Source organism: Chanodichthys erythropterus, chromosome 9, assembly GCF_024489055.1.
Source record: "Chanodichthys erythropterus isolate Z2021 chromosome 9, ASM2448905v1, whole genome shotgun sequence".
NCBI classification, from domain to species: domain Eukaryota; kingdom Metazoa; phylum Chordata; class Actinopteri; order Cypriniformes; family Xenocyprididae; genus Chanodichthys; species Chanodichthys erythropterus.
In genome coordinates, this window is record NC_090229.1 from 8,825,648 (window position 1) to 8,852,527 (window position 26,880).

Here is a 26,880-nt window from a genome sequence, read left to right on the forward strand (position 1 = left end):
AGATTCCATTTATTAACACTAATTAAATACAATATGTTAAAAAAACATTAACTAACAGTGAAAAATAGCATTTATTGGTCTTAGTTAATATTAGTTATTAAAATCAAGTATTATCTTTTAATATTATTTAATGGATCTGAGCTAATATGAACTAACTGTATTTTAATACAAAGATTAATAAATACTGTATCAAATTCATAGCTCGTTATTAATGTTAGTCAATGCATTAAATAACGTGACCATATTGTAATGTTACCACAAAACTTATTTTAAAAACTGCATTATCAATCAACTTTTTTAGTAAATGCATGCCAATTTTGTGGTTTAACAGAGGGATAAAGCTATCAGTTTTATCAGATAATTATGAGTTGATACAGCAAAACACCAAGATAATTACAGCAATTATTTACATGCTGAAGTAGAAGAACTTCACACAGACCTAACCATTTATAGGTGATTACTTCCATCTAGTGTTCAGATTGGGGAACTGCGAAATAACAATTTCATCAATGCTTTGTAATGCATATTATTGTATTTTATTTTATTTATTTGTAATGCATATTATTATCTTTATTATAATATATATATATATATATATATATATATATATATATATATATATATATATATATATATATATATAATAAAGATAATATTTATCTTTATTATATCCTCTTTATGTTACATATTGCATTGTTTTGTACATTACAAGGCGTGCACATTTTTACAAACATCATTATTACAAGCAAACATTATTACAGAGCAAACATTATTAACACTAATTAAATACAATATGTTAAAAAAACATTAACTAACAGTGAAAAATAGCATATATATATATATATATATATATATATATATATATATATATATATATATATATATATATATATATATATATATATTATAATAAAGATAATATTTATCTTTATTATATCCTCTTTATGTTATATATTGCATTGTTTTGTACATTACAAGGAGTGCACATTTTTACAAACATCATTATTACAAGCAAACATTATTACAGAGAACATAGGCGTTGTAAATAACAAAATATATACAGCTATAACTAAAATACGCGAATCCCATTGGTCCGCCCCTCTGCACCTGTTCTTCATTTCAGCCAATCACAGCGCGACCTCACTCACCTCCAAGATGGCGACGTCCATCCAGAACCGTTGTAGGCACATTTTGTGTTGTCAAAATACTCGCAATAACTAATCAAAACAAAGTAAGACACACGCGGCAATATAACTAAACATATAGTTTTCGCCGTTGGATATCTGCACATGCGTGCTGTTCGGTTTCATGGCTGTTTTAGAGTGAAATTGGGCGTCCTCTCGCCATGGCCACCGACAACAGGATTCATTTCTGGAGGAGAAACCAAAAGGTTCCCGGGAGGTGAATTTAATCATTAATTTCCCTGTTTTAAAGTAGTTTTTAAGTGTGTTCCTTTATTGTCAGAAGTCATTTTATAATAATGCATCGGCTTTGACCAGCTGGTTTGTTTACTGGCCACTATGGCTGATGACATATTTTGACAACATTCTTGGCATCCTAGTAGTGTGCTGCGTATTTGGTCATCAAAGAAGTTGTAAAGATCTAAATTATTTATTTAAATTACTATAGATTGTTTTGACATATTACGAAACCACTTATGGTAGCGAAGTTAATGTTAACCCTGGTTTACATAAAGTTCACCGTGGTAAACATAGTTACCACCAAATACCTTATTTTTGCTACTATGGAATCATGGTAACTATGGTTTTAGCTGCCATCGTCATCAAAAACAAAACGATCCTTGCACTATATGATGTCCAAATAATTTGTTGTGATGTTAATAACATTTTACTAACTAAGTATACAATGCTATATATGTACTATACAGTGGTTGCCTTGGTAATTTATTGAAGTGAAACACAACTTCCTGCCAGTGCAGTGCAGTTTTGGTTGTTTTCTGAACACTATTTAATTGAAAGCTCTTAAAGCAGGCATGTTTGTCTTCGCTGGGCCTGTTGTTTAGTCTGGACTGAGTTTGCTGAGTGTGCTTCGTTAGCAGGTTGTTTGGATTTCATGGTCACAGACAGAATCAGTTCATCTGACTCTGCGTGAATGTGAGCTTGTGATGACTGGACAGTTTACTGGAGATCAGATTTTATATTGGGCCGTTGCGTAATCTTCCTAAAGAGGAACTGTCATGCAGAAGATTCGCTGCTGTTAGTGCTGCTACTCTGGTGGTCAGCAGTCTGTTTGGCCTTTACGGGAGTATAATTGTTTCTAACCGTGTTAAAACAAAGTCCAATAGTTTCAATCTTGAAAATATTTAAACATTTATATTTAGATATAAGTTCATTTGTCTTTAAGACAGCATGAGTTGTATGTTGTCACTGATCATTTGCTATTATCTAAATATTTTGTCCGTATTTGGAAGTTATTGTCAGTAGGTTTTGATTAAGTACTTGACATTGACTTTAGTCCTAGATTTTGTTCTTGTTCAGAACTTCAGATCCCAGTCTTTCTTAAAGTATTGAAGTGTATTTTTATGCACAACATTTATGCTATGATCAAAGTGAATCTTTTTTTTTTTTTATTAAAGTCACCATGAAACAGCAAGAAAAAAATGTATGGCGAGACTTGATTTTGTCCATGGGGAATTGATTGGATGGTTGTGGTTTGCTATTGGTCGATCTCATGTGAGTGACAGGTTGCCCCGCCCTTGCACCAGTAAACGCATCATCAGAGAAGAGAAGAGATGTCACTGCAAGAGGGTGAGGATGATATTTTGATTAAAGATCACGAGGGCACATGAGTTAAAAAAAACAGATGTGCTTGGATAAATAATTTATAATAAATACTGCAATATTCCATTAAAAAAAAATAAGAATGGTCAATTTCGATTTCGTGATGACTTTAAATGATTCTTCCCTATTTTATAGTTCCTGTATGTGGACTGAGTGCATCTTAGCATCCTATTTTAGGTTAACATTTTATTCAGGGGCATGTTAAACAAGATATTCAAAATGTCTCCAGATAATGTAACTGATATTTTAATAATTTGTATTATTTTTGTTTTAGAAAGGCGATAATTCTTGCACTACTGTTTTAAAGTTTGGGATCAGCAAGATTTATGTTCTTTAAAAGAAGATTCTTATGTTCACCAGGCTGCATTTGTTTGATCAAAAATACAGTCATGAACAAACAGAATTGAGAAGTATTATTAATTTAAAATTATAGTTTTCTATTTAATTTATTTTAAAACACAACAGCCATTACTCCAGTCTTTAACGTCACATGATCCTTCAGAAATCATTCAAATATACTGATGTGTTGCTCAAGAAGCATTTATTATTATTATCAATGGTGAATACAGTTGTGCTGCTTAATATTTTTGTGGGATGCAGTTTTTTTTCAGGATTCTTTGATAAATAGAAAGTTCAAAAGAATAGCATGAAAATCTTCTGTAACATTGACATTATTATTGCTGTCTTTTTTATCAGTTTAATGCGTCTGAATAAAAGTATCAATTTCTGGGAAAAAAAAAAAAAAAAATCATACTGAGCCCAAACTTTTGATTATTTTTTTTTAAATTAAGTTATTTATATGTTAGTGATGGTCTTACAATCAGTATACAGTTTTTTTTTTTTTATTATTATTTATTTAAAATAAAGTAAAAATTCCTAAACTTTTACTGAGAATCGTCAAGCTGTTTTCCAAAAAATGGGTACATAAATGTTTTCAGGACCTCATAACTTAAGTTTACGTTTAGCAGAGCACAATGAAGGTGATGTTCGAAACAGATGGAATTCCCCTCTGTGATGGGAAAGATGATCAGGCACTGCTGAACCGGCTGTTATTGGGCGTGGTTGTGATTCCAGACTCTTTGAGTTGCTTGTTCAGGTGAATCCGCAGCATTTGGAGGATGTACAGTGGGTGTGGTCCTGCTGTAACATGAGTGGATGAGAGGTGTGGCCACTTTCTCACCATTTATCTCATTCAACAGAAGGGACAGAGCATGCAAAACTGATACTAGATGCCTCCAGACAACCTTGGTGCCTGTCTTCTCAGTCAAATAATATGAGCCTCGTTTGTATAGAGGCTAGGGTTGTTACAGATCCAACATTACAGCAGTCTGTACCAATACCAGTTAAATATTCACATAAAAAAATTTAACTTTTAACTTTAAAATTTAATTAATTTTTGTTTTTAGATTGTAATGTAGATTTGTTTTCATAGCCTTCAATATGAACATTGTTTGTAGGACAAAATTGGACAGGAAGGGAAATAACTTTTTTCTTTTTTTTTTTTTTTGGTTTTTTTAATAAATACAGATTATTTTTTTTTATCCAAATAGAAAAAAGTTGAAAATACCAAAATATATACAGTATATCTTGGTCTTAAATAGTAAGATAGTATGATAAGCCATTGTGTTCACGTTAGGATGTGCAACAATTAATCACGATTAATCATTTGCAAAATAAAAGTCTGTGTTTACGTAATATATGTGTGTGTTCTGTGTAAAATAATTATGTATATATAAATACAGACACGTACATGTATATATTAAAGAAAAATGTTAGATTTATATATACAAAATTTATATTTATATGTAATATAAAATATATATAAAGATATATATTTATTTAAACATGCATATATTTCTCAAATTTATACATGTATGTGTGTGTATTTATATATACATAATTGTTATACACAGAACACACACATATATTACGTAAACACAGACTTTTATTTTGCAAACGATTAATCATGATTAATCGTTGCACATCCCTAGTTCACGTGCTCAACAGATATGATTGGTAACAGTGCTCAACACTTGTACAAACATGCTGTAAATAGAAAACTTTGACGCTCAGAAAGCTTTCAAACAAACATGAAGGAGAGTGTTTGAACACAGCCAAGTCCGTGTATAATACGCGTCTTTGGGCTTCTTTTTTTTTTTTGGTAAGTCACCTTAAAATATCATGGGTTGCTTTTTTTCTGGGCTTATTTAAAAAAAAAATATGGTTGCTTGTTAGAAAAATATCTGGCAAGCAGCTTCGTTTCTTTTACATTTATGGTCGCTGTTCTCTCCAGTACATTGACACTGTCTGCTCACAACTAATAGCCAATCAGTGCAATAATAAAAGTGCTGTAACATAATTCGTCCTCCCACATCCCGCCTCCTCCACCACCTCATTGGAGAAAAATTGCATGCAACATGCAGGCATGTGACGTTGTAGTCCAAGCGAAGATAGTTAGTAGACGTATGTAGGGCTGCAACGATTAATCGCGATTAATCGTTTGCAAAATAAGAGTCTGTGTTTACGTAATATATATGTGTGTGTTCTGTGTATAATAATTATGTATATATAAATACACACACATTCATGTATATATTTAAGAAAAATGTTATATTTATATATATAAAATATTTATGTTTATATGTAATATAAAATATATATAAATATATATATTTATAATACATGCATATATTTCTAAACTTTATACCTGTATGTGTGTGTATTTATATATACATAATTATTATACACAGAACACACACATATATATTACGTAAACACAGACTTTTATTTTGCAAACGATTAATCGCGATTAATCGTTGCAGCCCTAGACGTATGTACATTTTCACAAACAATGGCACAAACAGATGTTCAAAGCAAATATGGGAGATGATGGACTGTGCCTAATTTATTTTTAAAAATATTTTTATAATGTATTAGTCGTTACAGGCTATAATAAAAAAAAAAATCAAGTATGCTAATGCTAACATATGGTTAGAATTTATTACAAATATGTGGCAATATTACAGCTCCACACCTGTAAAACTTTCGTTAATCTTCGGAACACAAATTAAGATATTTTAGTTGAAATCCGATGGCTCAGTTAGGCCTCCATAGGGAACAATAACATTTCCTCTCTCAGGATCCATAAAAGTACTAAAAACATATTTAAATCGATGTGAGTACAGTGGTTCAATATTAATTGCCGATTTCAAAACATGCTTTAGGAAGATTTGGAGCATAATGAATCAGTGTGAATCAGCAGATTCGATACACTGATTCATTTATGCTCCAAATCTTCCTGAAGCAGTGTTTTGAAATCGGCCATCACTAAATAAGTCGTTATTTTGTTTTTTTTGGCGCTTCAAAAATATTCTCGTCGCTTTATAATATTAATATTGAACCACTGTACTCACATGAACCGATTTAAATATGTTTTTACTACATTAATGGATCTTGAGAGAGGAAATGTTATTGTTCCCTATGGAGGCCTCACAGAGCCATCGGATTTCAACTAAAATATCTTAATTTGTGTTCCGAAGATTAACGAAGGTCTTATGGGTGTGGAACGACATGAGGGTAAGTAATAAATGACAGAATTTTCATTTTTGGGTGAACTAACCCTTTAAACACAGCTTCCGTCTCTCTGCTTGCTTTGCTGCTTCCACTGCACTCTGCTTGCAACCCACCTCCTCCCCAGCTCCTCCTTAAACTTGTGTTTAACTTAATCAGTGTCATTCTGTTGCCATTGATGCTTGCTCTGTTCTCAGTAGGGGGATTTTGTTAGTTGGTCCTGACTGAAATAATATAATAATATTGGGCTTGTTTTTGAAGCTGCTGTTGCTTATTTGTCTTGTGACAGTTGGCAAAACTGGTACCACCAGTACGTTTGACAACCCTAATGGAGCTTTTCCACTGCTTGGTATGGCTCGCTTAAATAGTTCCACCTCGGTTGAGGTTCCAAGCGAGCCGTACCGATACTAAAATGTGACGTATAAACACTGCAGATCACTGATTGTTCTGAGAGAACCGTCAGCATCATTGGCAGTAGAGGCGGCAAAACTATAATGATCAGTCTATAATCCCACCCACTTTGAAGCGGTACTAACCGCAATGGAAATGCAAACCGAGCCGAGTCGTAAAACACAGTGGAAAAGCATCATAATAGTGGTACACAAAAAAGGTCTGTCTGTTGATAGCTAAATTATGGACTTGTTTAATTCACTTTAATGAAATTCCTATTAAGGGAAATGAATAATTATATTGACAGTTCTCCCACTACGTTAGCTTTTGTATGTAGATTATAGTGTGGAAAAGGCATCTGTGTGTGTATAGCAGAAGGAACACCATGAGTCTAAGATAATGCTGCCCTCCGGCAAGCCGCTCGTTTATTCAAACACACTCCTTGCTCACACAGCCTAATATTTAATGCAAATGCAAGCGGCTTGCTTACATATCTGGAAGTAATTTACCTTTTATTTTGTACTCATAAAAATTGATGAGCCATATTTCAACAACATTGTGTTTTTGCCAATTATTCTGTGGTCCCATTTGCACATAATGCATTTAGAATTGTGTTGATTTCAACAGAAAAGGGCCTTGTAACAACCATACTGTTAATATTCCTTTCAACAATATGACCACGCCTATGGCCCTGTGCTGCCCGTAAAAATTCTGCTTAGCACTGCAGAGTTTGGACTTATCTCACCATTGTGCAGGATATTGCTCAGTAACTCACTATAGCCTCTAATATTGTAGAGATTTGTATTTATATATCGTTGTAATATGGAGGGCCCAGCAGTGTGCTTGACTTTTTTAATTTGAGATGTATTTTTTCCTGTCACCAAGCACTAGCATATCTATCCTCCTGGTCAGGAGTTGTTTTAACCTACTTCTGCATCTCCAGATTGTGATTTTCAACTAGAGCTGGGGGATGAACAAAAAAGTTATATTTGGATATATTTGCAATATACAGTTAAGCAGCATTGTGAATGTCAAAACAGAAATGATTTAAGTGCAATTTTTATTTGGTTGTTACTTTTTTTTTTTAAGGCTGTGTTCGGAATAGCATATTGCAATACTATTCTTACTGTTTTTGCAGTATGTAATATGTATTTTGCCAAAGTACCGTAAAGGCAAGTCATTTCACTCGTCACTCGTTCGTTATGAACATAGCCGTGTGTCTTTAACCTAGTTTTACTATCCTTCCATATCTTGTGACTCAGAAATATGAGTATGAGGGCGTTTTAATGTTTTAATGGCATCTCTGATTTAAACGTTTATTATTATTGTATAGTGTTTTGTATGTCATTTTGGAGCTTGACATTCCCAGTCCTCATTTTCTTTCATTACATAAAATAGTGGATTGGCCAAGATATTCCTCAGAAGTTTGCTTTTTTCATGCCATGGAAGAAGGAAAATCATAAGGGTTTGGAACAACATGAGATTGTAAATATTTAAATTTTATATCAGATATTGTCAAAAGGCTGAAAGTATTCAGGGTCACCCAGCCCTTTTTCTGACTCTTTATAGTACATGTCAGCTTTTCTTTCTCTTAGTTTACAGCCAGTATATGGAGCACAGCACCCTCCTCTGGACCCACGGAGACACCGTCCGTAAGTGCTGATAGCTGTCGCCTGTCTGCATGCAAATCAGCCATTTCTTTTTCAGTTATTTGTTTAATTTTTTTATTTTTTTTTGGGATTTCAGTTGTGGTCCAAATCCATCTGAACATGTTTGAGTGCAAGATTTGCATAAACCTTTTGCAACTTTTGATTGTTTATTTGTCATGCATTTTCCTTTCTTACTGTAACCAATCTATGTATTATAGAATGTGTGCTTTAAAAAGCGCTTTATTTGTTTTGCTACAGATTAAAAGACACTCCGAAGGCCAGCAGTTTGAACACCAAATCCAAAAAACCCGCAACTTTCCACGAATTTGCCCGGAGCACCAATGATGCATGGGACATTGATGATGAAGAGGATGACGGTATGTTTAGTCTCAAACAGTACTCCTCTTCCCCGGTCCAATCACGTTCTACGCCTCAGACGCCCCGCCTCAAACTTTTCAAATCCCCAGAGGACACAGAGCCACTTCCCCGCCCATCAGACAGGCAGGAACCAATCAACACAAACCACGATCAAGATCGACTGGATGTTGAAAGTGGTCCAACCAATGGCAGGGTGGTAAAGTCCTGTAGCGACGCCCAGCTGAATGTTAATGCAGGTATGCTGGTAGCTGTTGTTTTTCAGCTACACCATTGTAAGAAGCTGTAAAATGCATTTAAAATGTCGTTCCAAACCCGTAAGACTTTCGTTCATCTTCGGAACACAATGAAATCTGAGAGCTTTCTGTTCCTCCATAGACAGATAAGCAACTGACACTGACACTTCAAAAGTTCATGAAGAGATCGTAAAACTAAACCATATGAATTGAGTGATTTTTGTCCAATTTTTCAGAAGAGACATGATCGCTTTATTTGATGAACAGGTTGAAATTCACATAAATATTCATCATCGCACACATCAGTTGCTCAAGCATGTTTGCTTGACGTGAGAGAACCAATGAGATTCGGCTGAGCTTCTGTATATGCTTGCTGATCAATGTTTATATGTGAATAAAAGCCTAAATTAAATCTGATCATCATATGAAATTATCGGGTTTGGAACGACATGAGGGTGAGTAATTAATGACAGAATTTTCATTTTTGGCTGCCTGTATTCTGAAAAGTATCAATATTACCTAATTGTTGTTTGTTATACAGCTGGTACGGCAGTATAAATGACTTTTTGACTGCTATATACTTTCAACTAAATTTAATGGCTAAACTCGATAAGGGTTAGAAAAACGGGTAGTAAATTCATCATAATTGAAAAATAGCCCTACTATAAAAAATAACATTGATATTTTAATGGATTTATATATATGATATATTAATATATTTTATTATTTTTTACAATGCTTAATATTTGTATCTTTCTGTCCTGTTTAGCTCGCAATACCCTGCAGAAACAGCAGTCACTTCCTGTGCGTCCCGTCATTCCATTAGTTGCCCGCATTTCAGACCAAAATGCCTCAGGAGCTCCGCCCATGACTGTGAGAGAGAAGACTCGGTTGGATAAATTCAAGCAGCTACTTGCCAGCCCCAACACAGACCTGGGTAAGCTTTAAAGCAAACAATTAGTGAATTTTGCTAGGATTAAATGTAAAAAAAAGGACTGTTTTCAGTGGGGAAAAAAAAAACTGGTCACTTGTGGGGCTTACTTGTTTACTTTTATAAGATAATTATGTTCATCCATCCGGACCATCTCAAAACAGAAAGCCACAAAAACCCTCACATGTGTTCGCACCTCGTTCTCTCGCCTGCTTTTCAGCCTCTAGCTAAATCTCTTTGCCAGGTGAGACGGTGTGGGATGGCAGAATGGATAAAACCCATCCATGATGTTATCCTACTCTTCCTGAGTTCATGCTGAGAGGCCCTTCTGTTCTCCCCACGTTCTCCAACAAATCGTCTCTTTGAGTGCACCTGCGAGCTGGTGGAACAAAAACAAGTTCTGCGTGTGCCTTCTCTCATTTGTGCCGCTGATGCTATAATGATGCTATCAAAGAGATTCACTCTTCTTTGCTTTATAGTTTCAGCCTCCGCAGGCTCTGAGCTTTCTGAGTGACAGACTGAAATCACAGGGGAACGAGAACCATCAGTCATTGGAGGGGAAAATAATGCTTGTGCACTTCTTTCACAGCACCTTATGAAAAATGTGCTTGTGATATAGTTGGAGGGGCTTCCCTGCACAGTATTCTGTTCATAATGGCTTCTGAGATCTTTCATCATTCTGCTATCATGGGACGGTTGGCAGGTGTCCAATACCATTAGTATTTTAGGAGCGCTTGAATATCGGTTTCATGTTTGTTCTAACTCAAAAACGACCCAGGAGCGATCTCACCAGATGTTGCTCAGCAAGTCTTTAAGTTTTCATAGGCGTTGTGAAAAGCAGTTTTATATTCGCTGATCACAATGAACCAGAGGGCTTGGCGGGAGTTCACAAAAGTAGTGTAGGCTTCAGCACCTGGACAGATCGATGATATTTGGTCTAATGGCATCCACCTGCAATGTAATGTTGTCTCTATAACAATGACAAAATAAGTAATTGAGAATTGTGGAGTTGAAAAGCTCCACTCAATGATAATAAAAAAGGAACAGACAGAGAGAATGGCTGAAATTCACTGTTATTCATCTGGTTGTCATGACAACAATTATCTTTGCTCTTTATTGTAAGATTCAAAAGTACAATACCATCGATTTTTCTTTCTTTGATCGTGGTGCTTGCAAAGGCAAGGATTATAATTACTATCAGTCACACTTTAGCATGTAGCTTGCCCTGAATTGTTTATAGATACTTTTTGTAATGTTAAAGAGGCATCTGCTTTAGTAAAGTGCCCCTTTTTACAAGATGTAATAGAAGTCTGTGGTGTTCCCTGAATGTGTCTTTGAAGTTTCAGCTCAAAATACCCCACAGATCATTTATTATAGCTTGTCAAATTTGCCCCTATTTGGGTACGAGCAAAAACAAGCCACCGTTTTTGTGTGTGTCCCTTTAAATGCAAATGAGCTGCTGCTCTCGGCCCCCTTTCCATGCTATTTTGGCTTGGTGCCGGTAAGAAGCCATCTAGCAACCACACAGAATACCCTAGCATTCGCATACAAATATAGTATATGAAATATACGAGTTTTGCGATGACAAATTTTCTGAAGAAATTTTTTACTAATTTTAAACTGGTTTTCTTTATCCAGAGTAATTCTTCAGTAGCTCCTAAATCTCTAAAGTAAAGAATATTTTTCTTCAGAGACATAGAAGAGAAGCAACAGCAAATACACTGCCAAAATAATTTTCTTAATACTATTTGTATGTTTTTTTTTTTTTTTCCCAGTCAAACATCCTTAAAACAAAGCAAATCACTTGAGAAGCAAAATTGTTTAAGATGTAAACCTAATTTAAGATATATTAATTAACACAAATATTTTTAAATACTTGTTTAATAATGGATCTTAAATTAAGTTTATTTTTCTTACCCATTGGCAGATAATTTGTTTAATAATTGGTCTTGAATTAAGTTTATTTTACTTAGCCATTGAATAAATTTATTATGATTTGAGAATTATACTTTAAACAAGAAACAGCTGATGTTATAAGAAATAAACTTATTTCAAGATATGTTCTCTGAATGCTAGGGTTAATATCTTTATATCAGTGTCCTTCTCAAGTAAATGCGTCATCTTGTAAAGATGTTTAGATGTTTTACTGGAAAACTAGACAAAAACAGATTAAGAAAAGGTTTTCCTGTGTGATAGGAAAAAAGGGGTTGTGAAATACTGAAAACCAAGCTCAATCTTGCTGTGTTCACATGTGCACCACAGATAAACATCGGTGCTGGCCACACCACGGCACAGATGTTTCTTATCTGGATGATGACATTTTCTGCAGAACTTCTTTATAAATGAAATGAACTAATTTAATAATTGATTATCTTTGCAATGGAACTGAATCAACACTGAACTAACTTCAAATGAACACCGTTTGCATCATTGAATAATTTCATGTTATCATGTTAAGTTGCTTTGAAACTATCTGGATTGCATAAAGCGCAATATAAATAAAGTTGACTTTACCTGACTTAAAGGTGCTCTTCAAACATCATGCCAACATCCCAAGCCATTGCTTGATCACCTGTGAATCCTGAACATCACAGCCATTACTTTTAAAATCAATGTGCAGTTAAGTCTTATTGGAGTTACCATAGATCAAGGTGGCATGGCAGTGAAAACTGTGAATGTGTTTGCTAATTAAAAATAATTGTTTATCGATTATGTTGATGGAACTGTAAGTTAAGTGACACCTGGCCTGTGAAGGCAGATTTAAAGTATGTCTTGCATAATTTTCTATCACATATTTATGAACAAACTCTTGATGCATGCTTTTAACTGTTGATTAAGGCTGTGTTCAGTTGTTTGGTCCACTTAATTTGATTCCAATCCCCTCCTCTTGCCCCTGCAGGTCTCTTTTTACACAGTGTACTTTCAGGTTTAAACTACAGTATGATTGTGTCATCAGCTTGAGTATTATCAGCAGCTATTTACTGCTATAGCTACAGAATAACTCAACAGTTTTATTGTGCTATTGAAGTATTTGTCATTTTGGATTAACTTTACACTTTTTGTTCATACAGAGGAGTTACGGAAGCATAGTTGGTCAGGAATCCCTCGTGAGGTTCGGCCAGTCACCTGGAGACTTTTATCAGTAAGTATTTACTAGTACTTTATCAGTTCCATTTCGCAATTCTTATAAAAAAAAAAAGTTGAAAGAAAAGTTGTGGAAAAGAGGGAAGAATTGTACTGAAATATGCTGTTAGGCATATTTGAACTCATTCTGCTCACATAAGTGATCGGGCAGAACAACTGTAAGTCATAGAGACTTGAAACTTTGAGGGTTGGTAGTACTCACACCGCCTACAAGGTCACCAAGGGTCGCCCAAATTGGCCTGACAGGGGCACTACAGTGAAAACATTCCTCATATTCGTTTATTCGTAAACCTACTTTTGCGAACTAGCAAGATTCTCTGGAGTCTGATTGTCAATAATTATTAAAAAAAAAAGTTGAAAATTCGATTCACAGGCTCTAAGGGCAGCCAAAACTTAAGTGGGTAGAGCCACATTTACTAAGATGGCTATAGCTCGTGAACGGAATGAGATATTTTCACCGAACTCGGCACACATTCTGTGATTGCGTGAAAAAGGATGCAGCGACTGATCACTTGGTGCTACAACATGGAAAAAAACGTAAAAATTGAAAATTGGCACCCGGTATCTTTGTCCAAGGCGACAAGACTGCCTTTAAGGACATTTGTGTATCTCGAAAAATTTAGCCGGCAGCGGCAAATGGCGTTTGAGCAGCTATCAGATAAAGTTAATGGAAGCCAGTCGGAACGAAACTTGCTGGGCCTTGTTTGACGCAAATTTGAAAGAAATCAACCACCGGGTGGCATCTTTGAATTTTTCATGTGTGTAAAGGATTGTATATTATGTGATTTTTCGCACACGCCCATGACATTCATACCAAATGGTAGAACTCCTCATTCTGAGCAGTTTTGCCTCTAGGACCGCCGCTGTCAATCGAATCGTTTGTTAAATATTGGAAATTATTTTAAAACCAACTTTTGCAAACTAGTCCTAGGTTTTTGTCTCAACCTTAATAACTAGGGGTGTGACGAGATCTCGTGACACAAGATCTCGTCACACCCCTAGTTATTAAGGACTGAAATGTGACGAGATTTCTCGTTGAGGCGAAAAGTAGTCTCGTGATGTTGCCATGACAGAGCGTTAGGATGATTAGGAAAGAATATGCCACCGCTACGTTTACATTACGCCTCCACTGTTGTTTTGCTTTGTATTTAAATAAAAAACATTTAATTCAGTTGGATAACGGTCGCCGCCGCTCCATATTTACAGAGTTAAGCCGCGGTCATACTAGACTTTGAACGTGCGAAATTTTTTCGGATGCTGTAACGGTCGTGATATGATGTCACGGTCTACAGCGTCTTTTTTATAAACATGAATTTAACACATAACTTAAGGTAATACATTTAAAATGTAAAAATATAGAACCTACTCGACTTTACTGCAAAAATATAATTCTTTTAATTCAGCCAAGAGGTCATGCCGTGACGAATCGATCTTCTACTGGTCGCACGTCTTCACGTGATGCGAATTCGCAGGTCAGAGTTCACCAAACTTGAACTTTGGAACGCAGCGAAATGCGAAATTTTTCACACGAGCTTGCGTTTCCGGTCTGACGCATTCGTGTGCGTTTGAATGGAAGTCAATGGAACGAAAAATGCAGTGTGACCGCCCCTTTACGCGTGATCGTGAAAGTGAAAGTAAACGCGAGGGCACATTCAAACGCGGTTTCAGTACCCCGCATTTTGAAAGCTGCTCCCTGATGAATGCAAATATATCTCAATATGAAAGCTTTTTTAGGCCGGGCAATGTAGTTGTAACCATCTCTTAGCTCTGTATCAAAGAAAAATTTGGTCTTATTTGCACTTTGAATATTGAGAGTGCGATTATGGTTGCACTTATTGTAAAGTGTTAATAACAGTATTGTAAAGTGTTAATATTGTAAAGTGTGAAAAACAGTTTTCTCTTAATCGTATTAAGCACAAACAATAAGGTTTAATTTGTTAACATTAGTTAATGCACTGTGAACTATCATGAACTAACAATGAATGACTATTTTTATTAACTAACATAAACAAAGATGAATTAATACTGTAGCACAGTGGTTCCCAAACTGGGGTACGCGTGAGGTGACAAAAGGGGGTACGTGAAAAAAAAAAAAAATGCTAAGTAGTTCATTTAATTCTACCTTAAAATAATATTAAAACCGAGCATGTTTTTCTATCTGCCAAAATGCCGTAAATCCAGTACATTTAATCAAATTACCTCATCATTTGCAGTCAAAAATGACTCTATCCACATATGATAGATTGTGTGCAGTCTGCTGCCTTAAATCGCGCTAAATTAACTTTACTGCCGTTCTCGACAATGCACCTTTGTAAAAGTGGAGACTTAGCACTTACTCACATGAAGAACAAATAGACACATATAGTGGATTAATTTCGATTTAAGACTCAAACTTTCTCCGATACAAAAACATACCTTGTTGTGCGAGTTCTTGTATTTAATGATGATAACGAGCAAGAATTGTTTCCAAATATCCACATGACTGCAAATGTGACATTATTATACAACAGGCCATAAAACAACAGGCCAAAAAACCAAAACATACATTTTAAACACAGTACTGTCAGTATTTGCTCTATTTTGCAATTAAATAATAGCTCTAACGAAAACCACAGCAGAACTACAACACACGTCTGTGTTTTGCGAACAATTCTGCGGCTTTGAACGAATTGTGAGAGTCAGTGATTCAATGATTCATTCACAGCCACTTGCTTCAATACTGAATGAATGACTCGATGACTCACTCATAAAAACAATGACTTGCTGCCACCTACTGGTGGGTTTAGTTTAAAAGTTTTATTTAGTGTTACCATCATTGCATATTTCTTTATTGAACATTTTTATTTAAAACATTATTTATTTTATAGTTATTCATAAAGGTAAAAATATGAACTGGAAAATCAATTTAGGGGGCAAATATTGACCCTTAATGATAAAGGTGTGACTGCAGTCGAAGTGGAAGAGGGGGTACGCAGAAGGATGGTAATCCCTTCAGGGGGTACTCCAAGCTAAAAAGTTTGGGAACCACTGCTGTAGCACATATATTGCTCATTGTTAGTTGATGTTGATTAATTAATGTTAATAAATGAGCCCTTATTGTAAAGTGTTACCATTTTTATTCATACTGTTTTTATTTCTATGATCAGTTTGTGGAAAGGAGTTCAGTTAGGAGGTCAAAAGTTGTAGAAGCTCATAAATCATGTACAGTGAGGTCTGAAGAGACTGAAATCATACAGAAGAGAAGTCAGTCAGTTGAGTTAGTGGCAAAACCTTTTACAGTGCTTGAGTATTGTTGTCTTTTACTGCATATGATAATCCATACTCAGCAAGTAGAACTGAAATGACATTCATTACAAGATGATTAGTTAAAACATTTCAAATACACCTGCAGAATATTTTTTCTAGTCATGTATTTTGCCATTGAGAATTTCTTAAAAATATTATGTAAAAATCTTGTCTCATCTCGTGAACTCAGTCTCGAGTCTCGTCTCGTCACACCCCTATTAATAACCGTTATAAATCTTTAAAAGGTAAATTGCCTGTATTGGCTGTAAATGTTCTTTTTACATCTGTGATTGAGAATATATCTGTTTTTTTCCTAGGGAAAATAATTTTGTTAAATATGTTTTAAAAATCCAAATGGATATTCATTTTAATGAATAGTAAAAAACGATAAATTACTGTTTAATTACAGCAAGTAAAAATCTTTTTTACCTACGGTAATCCAACATCACAAACTTTGTGGTTTAGTTCTGCATATGGTGGGCAGTCATTTTTTACACTTTTTTAGAGGGTATAAAACATCCATGTCACTTTCAGCTCAATGTGTGTTATTGATTTGTTTTGCAATATTGGACTTGCTGAGCAATTAATGTCAGCAGAAATGTGATTGCCATCATAGGAGGGGTAGAGTGGGCTGCTGTGTTATGGCTCTATGTGTGCTGATGTTTGGAGAATGCTTTACAAGCCTTATTTGCGTTTCTGGTGAATACTTACACCGTCAATAACACACACCTCCAGGCTAAGCTGTACAAGCAAATCCCCACCCCGGCCCAGCTCCTCCAAGCTTTTACTGCTTCATGCAATGTTTGTTTGGGGATTAGACGAAAGAATTCCATATGTATAAAGATAGTGGTGGATGCTTGCTGAAAGAAATGGTAGAGTGCCAAATAGAAGCGTTTTGTCTTCACTTTTCATGTTCAAATTGTAATTATAAAGAGTAACACTTGCGTTTTGTTTTTGTAAGACTATATCATGTTTATGTCAGTGAATGTGAATGTTTCCAACTTTGATCCTGGTTTTACAGCACACAAACCTCAGCAAAACCTTCTCAGAATTGCATTGGAAAGCCATTTTAAGATCATTTAGATTTCTGTCATAGAATTTAATAGTCGTTAATACAGTTTTGAAAGGCCAATGATGGGGCAAATCCAAACGAGCTGAGTTTGTGCACTTATTATCCGCCTGAAGCTACAGGCGTGAGCTGAATTGAGAGTCAGATTCTGAATGTACATTATCATTTGTGTTCAAGCACTCGGCAACTCTGTGTGTGCTCATTAAAACAAGAGTTGAGAAACAATGGGAGGGGAAGACACTTTAAAAACACCATTTTCAGAAACATGATGGAGAGTCGTGACAACAATCTAACTGACAGTTCCACGCCTCCACGTCTGCTCTACAAATAGCCTGCACTTGTTGTCTGCTCTTTAGGGACTCGTCTGTAGCTACCAAGTATGTACTAACACAATTGCATCCTGCCTGTGTGTTAGTTTAGTAGCTACATGATTAGAAGTTTCTCCCTGAGTTGTGGATTTTTTTCTTGACTTTTTGAGGTCTGAGGTCTGTTTTCTGTATTCTCAAATGCGTTTCTTAGTTAGTTGTGTTTGCTAAGGCAAGCATCATTATTATTATTGCTCATACTTGGAGTTAGTGGTTTGTTCAAATCCCTAACCCAAAGTATTAAAATGAAGCAATTACTTCATGCAATGTGAATTACAAAGTTTTCACTGTGTACAGTATAACAGGCAAAATTTCGCCCCCATGGACAATAAAATGGACAAAAAACAAAACATATAGACTTACATTGAAGGAGAGACCCGAGTCATACACTACCGTTCAAAAGTTATATATTTAATAAAATGTTAAATATTTATTTATTTAGAATACTTTTATTCAGCAAGGATGCATTAAATTGATCAAAAGTGACAAAGACTTTTAAAGGGTTAGTTCACCCCAATATTCTGTCATTAATTACTCACCCTCATGTTGTTGTTCCACACACGTAAGACCTTCGTTCATCTTCGGTACACAAATTAAGATATTTTTGATAAAAATCCGATGGCTCAGTGAGGACTCCATTGCCAGCAAGATGCCCAGAAAGCTAATAAAGTCATATTTAAAACAGTTCATGTGACTACAGTGGTTCAACCTTAATGTTATGAAGCAACAAGAATACTTTTTGTGCGCCAAAAAAACGAAATAACGACTTTATTCAACAATATCTAGTGATGGGCAATTTCGCTTCACGAATCTTTTGTTTCGAATCAGTGGTTCAGAGCGCATATCAAACTGCCAAAGTCACGTGATTTCAGCAAATGAGGATTCGTCACGTCATAAGTGTTTTGAAATTTCAGTGGTTCACCTCTGGAGGGGCGTAACTATGGCAGTTTAATACTTAATAATACTTAATACTTAATGCTCTGAACCACTGATTTGAAACAAGATTCATAAAGCTATATTATTACAATAATATTATAATATTAATATTATTACAAATCAGCATATTAGAATGATTTCTGAAGGATCATTGATGCTGAAGACTAAAGTAATGATGCTGAAAAAGCTTTGCATCACAGGAATAAATTAGATTTTAAAATATATTCAAATAGAAAAGTTAAATTTTGTAATAAAATTTCACAATATTACTGTTTTTACTGTATTTCTGATCAAATAAATGCAGCTTTGGCAATCATAAGAACCTTGTTCCAAAAAAAAAAAAAAAAAGACCCCGTGACATTTGTATATTTTGACTTGTAATCAGTAAGCAATGAACTAGCAAGTACTTGGAGCATCCTAGCAACACCTTCACAACTGCCCTAGCATATATATGATAATGTGGTTCATGCAATTTGTTTAGTAAGGCACTTTAATAAGAAAGCATCTGCTAAGAACTTAATGAAATGTAACTTGCCTGATTTGCTTCGCTCATTAGTAGATTTTTAACAAGTGTCAAAAAAGCCGGTTGCATTAAATCAGTAAAATGAGATCATATTCTGAAAGGCATTTATTAATCATCTGACTTCAGCACAATAAAGAAGGTCATCTTATTGAAATGATCCAATCTGTAGATCTGAAAAAGATTAAAAGCTTTTTCAATCCAACACTTTTATTTTCTTGCATTGAACTGAAGTTACATCTTGCTGTTTTTAATATCTTTATTTTTGCATTATTTATAGGTTATATTTTAGTTACAAGGCAATATGCACTTGGAAGACATGGAGGATGTGAGTATATAGCAGTTGTTTTCTAAATACTATTAAATTTGCATTTCCTCTCTCCCTGTGATTCTCTCAGGGTTATCTTCCAGCCAATAGGGAACGCAGGGATCTGGTTCTCCAGAGGAAGAGGGAGGAGTATTTCGGCTTCATCGAGCAGTATTACCACTCCAGAACAGATGATAACCACAGAGACACATACAGACAGGTAAAACTCAATACATGAAAAAATGGGAAGTGTTGGATGAAATTGACCATTCTGACTTGTGCATAATGTTCATGAGTAACACTTTTATCAGGCCACTGGAATACACAGTGTTGCTTACAAAGCAGGCTTAACAGTAATACATGAATTAACAGTATACATGATTAACAGTATACATGAAACAGTGTTACACAATTAAGATACAAAAATGTAACTTAATTCTGTTATTATTCAGAAGTACATTTAGTATTCAAACATTTAAATGTTCTGTTTTGAGATCTTCACGCTAGGTAATGGAGATGTTTAAGAGTGTTTTGGGAAAAGTTCTGCTGAAATATTCAGCAGAACTTTTATATATAAAAGTTCATTGTGTACATTATTATGTCTAATTTTATTGTACCACATCATTGTGTCAGTCACTACAGAGTATTTTTACTCATCCCCTGGTGCATTTAAACAGGAAATGCATTGTCTGTGCTAATAGACAGCATGTCAGATATGCCATCCTCAGACATTACGTTGAAAGCAACCCAGAATACTAGTTTAAATCCAGGTTGAGTTGATTGGGACAACATAATACACAGGTGTATGCTGACTGTCACCATTTCCCAAGATGTCAATTTGAGTGGAAAAGGATCTTGTAGAATGCAACATTTTGTAAAATTAACATAAATTACTGTATGTCTTTAATTTCCAAAGTTTATCTGTTAAATATCAGTACATTTTGCTATTAAAGGGCAGCTTTTAGTTTCCATACATCCCTCAAAAAAAGTTTAGAATGGTTAGAATTTTTTTTTTTTGTTTTTGAAAGAAGTCTATTGTGCTCACCAAGGATGCATTAATTTAATTAAAATGCAGTAAAAACAGTAATATTGTGAAATATGATAGTTTAATTAATAACATTTTAAATAGGCATTTTCTATTATAATATATTTATTGCTGTGATGGCAAAGCTGAACTTCCAGCATAATTACTCCAGTCTTCAGTGTCGCATGATCCTTCAGAAATCATTATATGTTGATTTGCTTCTCATGAAACATTTCCTATTATTATAAATGTTCAAAATAGTTGTGCTGTTTAATATTTTTTTGTGGAAACTGTGATAGTTTTTTTTTCTTTTTTTTTCAGGATTCGTTGATGAATAGAAAATTCAAAAGAACAGCATTTATTTTAAATAAAAATCTTTTGTAACGTTATAAATGTCTTAACTGTCACTTTTGATTAATGCATACTTGGTAAATAAAAGTATTTCTTTTAGACAGAAATGTAGATTGGCACATAATTATTTTTAATTTGTGATTTAACAGATGCTTCAATCCATTACAAGAACAATCCCTCTGTAGCAACCTGGGGTTAAGTGTCTTACTCAGAGGCGCGACGGTCATAATTCACAGATCAATCCTTGCTTAGTTTGAACAAACAACCTTTAAACCTACAAGCCCATGGGTTTTGCATATAATACTTGCATAGATTTCATCTGAGAAGTCTGAATGAGGCACCAATGAATCAAACTGAATCGGTTCTAGCTCAACTCACTGATTCGTTATGATATCATATGACTTTAGAAGACTCATAATGTAGTACACAAGTCATATAAACTATATTTAAGAGACTTTTTTGCATCTTTTCTTTGAAGCTTAAACATATTAATTTGATTTAAGGATGATTTTTGGGTAAACGGTCCTTTTAACCACTAGGCTACACCAGACGCCACAGCGTTGAGGAACCCCATCATCTCTGCAGTCAAGGTTACACCTGCCTCCAGAAAGCTATAGTAGTAATACACCCAGATTTTGTACTGCGTGTTATTAATGGGGGAGGGGTCCGAGATCAATATTCTTATGGGCTGTAAAACTCAGGTTAATGGTGCAGGACTGGTAGTCGATTGTTATGCGCTGCCTTCTCTCTTCTCTTGTCCGGTTCCTCAGGGCTCACTGGCTCCCAGCCCCTCATTTCATCTACTGCAATACAAATCGGACACAGACCTTTAAAAGGATTTATGTGGTCGTACAGAACCGTTGGACTGGCCCCTGGCTGTCTGGGCAGAAACACTAAATGACCTTTTAGTGTGGTCACAGTCTGAGAGGGCGAGGAATGGCGGTGAATACAAGCAAACTGGACTTCGGTGGCCTTTGAGTGACCTGCATTACTACAAAGCCATTTCGTCAAACATATGATGGAGGTAGAAATGGAGAGAGGGAAGAAAATAGGAGAGAACCAGATGAAAGAGAAGGGTCGCCACCTGTATGTGCGACTGGACGTGGCGCTGTCCATTTTCAAAGTGAATTCATGCAGGTTTTGTGTGTAGCTTGTTACGAAACCAAATCGATAGCATGTGTAGTTTGGACCCTGATGGTTTCCCTCCATTTACTGGAAGGGAAAAGGCACATGTAACTCAATTTAGTGCTTTTGGGGCATATTGATTTAATCTCTTATTTTTTTTCCCAGGTCACCTGTGCTTCTGACACTCCAAGTCGTTAACTTGTGTGGGTGTGCATTCAAGTTTACCTGAATATACCTGTGTGTGTCTTTCCATAGATTCACATCGATATCCCGAGGACAAACCCTTTGATTCCTTTGTTCCAGCAGCCGCTGGTGCAGGAGGTATGTGATATTCTGTGGCGCCAACACCTGAGTCTTGTTGCACACCACACCTGTGTCAGACTCTCCAGGGTCATACAGACGGCCTGATGTCACACAACAGGCACTACACTCTTAATGTAATCACAAAGTTAAAATATTGAGTCACACACAGTCATGTCCATGTCACATTTAACCTTTTAAATTTAAGACTATTAATTTTTTTTTTCATTGTGACAATTATTTGCAAGACAAAGCACATTTCCCCCAAATTACCATTATCATAATGCATCAGAGCATTTTTTATTATTATTATTATTTTGTTCCTAATTCACATTTTTCTCAGTGGTGATTCTCAATAGATTCTAATTACTGTAATATGACAAGTTCTTCTTAAATTGGCATAAATAACAATACATCAATGTGTAAATGCATTGCAACTAATATATATATATATATATATATATATATATATATATATATATATATATATATATATATATATATATATATATATATATATATATATATATATATAATATGCTCACCAAGGGTGCATTTACTTAATTAAAAATACAGTAAAAATATTTGAAAATATTTTAAAAAGTAATTTATTCTTGTGTTGGCAAAGCTGAATTTTCAGCATAATTTCTCCAGTCTTCAGTGTCACATGATCCTTCAGAAAACATTCTAATGTCAATTTGCTGCTCAAGAAACATTTATTGTTTACAATTGTACAAAATATTTGTGTACAATTTTTATTTATTTTTTTCAGGATTCTTTGATGAATAGAAAGTTCAAAAGAACAGTGTTTATCTGAAATCTAATCTTTGTAACATTATAAATGTCTTTACTGCCACTTTTGATTGATTTAATGCATCCTTGCTGAATAAAAGTGTTAATTTCTTTAATTTCTTTTCAAAATAAATAAAAATAAAAATTCTTACTGACCCCAAACTTTTGAACGGTAGTGTAAAATGTTACAGAAGCTTTGTATTTTAGATAAATGCTGTTCTTCTGAACTTTCTATTCATCAAGGAATCCTGAAAAAAATTACACAACTGTTTTCAACATTGATAATAATAACAAATATTTCTTGAGGAATTAATCATCATATTAGAATGATTTCTGAAGGATCATGTGACACTGAAGACTGGAGTAATGATGCTGAAAATTCTGCTTTGCCAACACAAGAATAAATTACTTTGTAAAAAATATTCAAATAGTAAATAGTTATTTTAAATTGTAATAATATTTCACCATTATTACCGTTTTTACTGTATTTTTAATTAAATAAATTAAGCCTTGGTGAGCAGACAAAACTTCTTTTAAAAACATAAAAAACTTTTGAGCACTAGTGTGTGTGTGTGTGTGTGTATGTATGTATGTATGTATGTGTATACATGTATGTATATAAAATATATATAAAATATGAAATGAATTACATTTATTCCAATTTATTTTTGTCAAAAGAAAAATGTCAATTTTTAATCATGATTTAATCATTCTTTTATTCCAATTTACGTAATAAAATACCATATATTTTTACTAAACAAAATTAACATTTTATTATATTCAAAAATTTTTCACATAAATATGTAAACATATTATATTTTATTTTATTTTATGCTGTTGAGGCGGTTCAGTGTACCGGTTTTCAGCTCTTTTTATTTATTTATTTATTTTGGCAATCCAAAATATTATCCTGATCCTGATATTATCCTGATGCATAATAGTTGATCAAAAAGAGAATTTAAAAAAACACTTCAGTAAATCCGCTGATGATATTAAATCTGTTCCTTTGAATGCTTACCAGCAGGGGGTGCTGTGGTGTTTTTAACTTGTTAGATGTGAATGAACAACACTTGTAACCCATAAAGAAGGTGCAGAGCACTTGAATGCAGCTGCTTTTGGAAATACATGCATCCAAATGAGTTTACCTGTTGGTCTGTCAAGAGGGAATTAAGCAACAGTAATTGCCAAAAGCCTACACAACAATCACACTTCTTTATGAGAAATGATTTTTGTGAATCATTAAAAGCGATTGTCTTGTTTTTCAGGTGTTTGAGCGGATTCTGTTCATCTGGGCCATCCGTCACCCCGCTAGTGGATACGTGCAGGGCATTAATGACCTGGTCACACCTTTTTTTGTGGTATTCCTCTCTGAATTCGTAGGTAAGCATCTAATAACCTTCCACATGGATCAGTCAGTCCGCTTGACTGATTCTTCACCTTTGTAAATGTGTCCTTTTGGTTGAGCACATCAGTTTTGTTTGCTCCACTAATGTCGCGTTGACGTGTATGATATGCCAGAGTCAGAGAGAGGCAGACAGGATGCTATCTGACAGATGATGGTGGAAAATGGTGGTATAAATGTAAACAAACTGACAATATCCGGTGAAAATGTCAGACGCAAAAATACAGAATATCAATTATCTTTGAAAGAAACTATGAAAGATAGACAGTGGATATATGAGAGAGAGAGAGATACAAATGCTGAAAGGAGGAGACAGATGGAAAGAGTGACAGACAGAAAGAAAGGGAGATGGGAAGACAGAGAGAGACAGTCTGATGGACAGAAGGAAAGATTGACAGAAAAAACACAGGAAGAGGCAGATGGGGGAGAGAGACACAGGAGAGATGGATAAACAGAACAATCATTACATTGATCTATCATTCTATCTATCTGGATTCCATCTATCTATATATTGTTCGGCTGTTCTGTCTGTCTGTCACTCTGTCCATCTATCGCTCTATCATCTATCTGTCTGTCTGTCGCTCTATCTATCGCTCTATCTGTCTGTCAGTCTGTGTTTGTGTCTGCCGCTCTATATCATCTATCTATCTGTCTATCGCTCTATCCATCTGTCTGTCTCTGTATGTGTCTGTCTGTCGCTCTATCTATCTCTCTGTCTGTCTGTCGCTCTGTCTTTCTGTCTGTCTGTGTCTGTCTGTCTATCATCTCTCTATCTGTCTATCGCTCTGTCTGTCTGTCGCTCTGTCTGTCTGTCTATCATCTCTCTATCTGTCTATCGCTCTATCCATCTGTCTGTCTGTCTGTCTGTCTATCATCTCTCTGTCTATCCATCTGTCTGTCTGTCGCTCTGTCTGTCTGTGTCTGTCTGTCTATCATCTCTCTGTCTATCGCTCTATCCATGTGTCTGTCTGTCTGTCTGTCTGTCTATCATCTATCACTCTATCCATCTGTCTGTCTCTGTATGTGTCTGTCTGTCGCTCTGTCGCTCTATCTATCCCTCTTTCTATCTATCTATCTATCTGTCGCTCTATCTATTGCTCTATCCATCTGTCTGTCTGTATGTCTATCGCTCCATCTATTGATCACTCTGTCCATCTATCGCTCTATCTGTCTATCGCTTTATCCGTCTGTCTGTCTCTCTGTCGCTCTATCTCTGTCGCACTCTCTCTATCTATCTGTCTGTCTGTCTGACGGTCGATTGGTCTGTTTGTATGTCTGTCGCTTCTCTATCTATCTGTCTGTCTATCATCTATCTATCTATCGCTCTATCCATCTGTCTGTCTCTGTATGTGTCTGTCTGTCGCTCTATCTATTGATCACTCTGTCCATCTATCGCTCTGTCTCTCTATTGCTCTATCACTCTATCTATCGCTCTATCTATTGCTCAATCTGTTGTCTTAGAGCAGTCGATTTGTAGAGATATTCAGAGATATTCATTAGATATATAGACAGACAGACAGACAGACAAAGGGACAGAAAAGAAAGACAGATAAAGTCAGAGAGACAGGGAGGGAAATAGACACTCCAGCTCTTGTCCTCATTGCTATTCTCCCTCCACCCGGCAGCCTTCCCCTCCCTTCCTTATTTATTTCCTGTCCTCTCATGTGAAGGTTAATTACTTATGGATAGTTAAGGATTACAGAAGAACAATAGGAGGCTCATTGATCTCTCCGGTGTGCCGCTGCTGCAATGTCACCAGTGCAAACACCGGGACATACCCACAGATTACCTGGATCACCAATCGATTTCTCTTTTTCTCCCCTGTCTGTCTCTCTCTCTTTGGCCGTCTACCTCGCCCACCGCTCTCTCTGTCTTTTTCTCATCCCTCTGTTTCTCCACAAAGCTCATTTAACGAAAAGCAGATTTTTCATACCGGCGCTTTCGTGTCATTCTGCAGGGCCTTTCTATCTCTAATTTGTTTGCGGGCCATGTGAATATGTGTGTGCGTTTGGGATTCATCACGTGTGTGAGCGAGCGTCTCAGTGCCGCAGGTTGAATGAGCCGCATTGATCGGCTGGATTTAAGTGTTTACAGAGGCTTGCAAGGGTGCCGTGCACACGGTGGGGGGCTTGACCCGCCGATCGATGCCTCTGAACGAACTTCATGATCCCAACATGCTGCCAGCGGGAGATAAAAGAGTGAGGTTAGCACCCTCCCTCAGCCGTGGGTTTCACCCCCGCCGTCGAGACCGCGGGGTAAACGTGGCGTCTGGGTTCGTAGGCGCTAACTGCTTCGCCTGCTCTCAAAC

At 35.5% G+C, this 26,880-nt stretch overlaps 1 protein-coding gene across 7 annotated transcripts in view; it reads left to right on the plus strand.

Annotated features, from left to right (window-relative positions):
* The window catches only part of tbc1d22b (TBC1 domain family, member 22B), an 81,978-nt gene that overhangs the window by 15,528 nt on the left and 39,570 nt on the right, over positions 1–26,880 (plus strand). The window contains exons 1-9 of one of the 7 annotated variants that reach the window (XM_067394469.1): positions 1,140–1,390; positions 8,357–8,413; positions 8,669–8,787; positions 8,878–9,024; positions 9,791–9,958; positions 13,024–13,094; positions 19,670–19,798; positions 22,334–22,399; positions 24,436–24,550. In XM_067394469.1, coding sequence (XP_067250570.1) covers positions 1,290–1,390; positions 8,357–8,413; positions 8,669–8,787; positions 8,878–9,024; positions 9,791–9,958; positions 13,024–13,094; positions 19,670–19,798; positions 22,334–22,399; positions 24,436–24,550 — 973 coding nt within the window. In that variant the 5' untranslated portion in view covers positions 1,140–1,289. Of the gene's footprint in view, positions 1–1,139; positions 1,402–2,629; positions 2,769–8,356; positions 8,414–8,668; positions 9,025–9,790; positions 9,959–13,023; positions 13,095–19,669; positions 19,799–22,333; positions 22,400–24,435; positions 24,551–26,880 lie in introns of those variants that run through there. The other 6 variants (XM_067394466.1, XM_067394467.1, XM_067394471.1 and 3 more) reach the window with 6 other exon arrangements.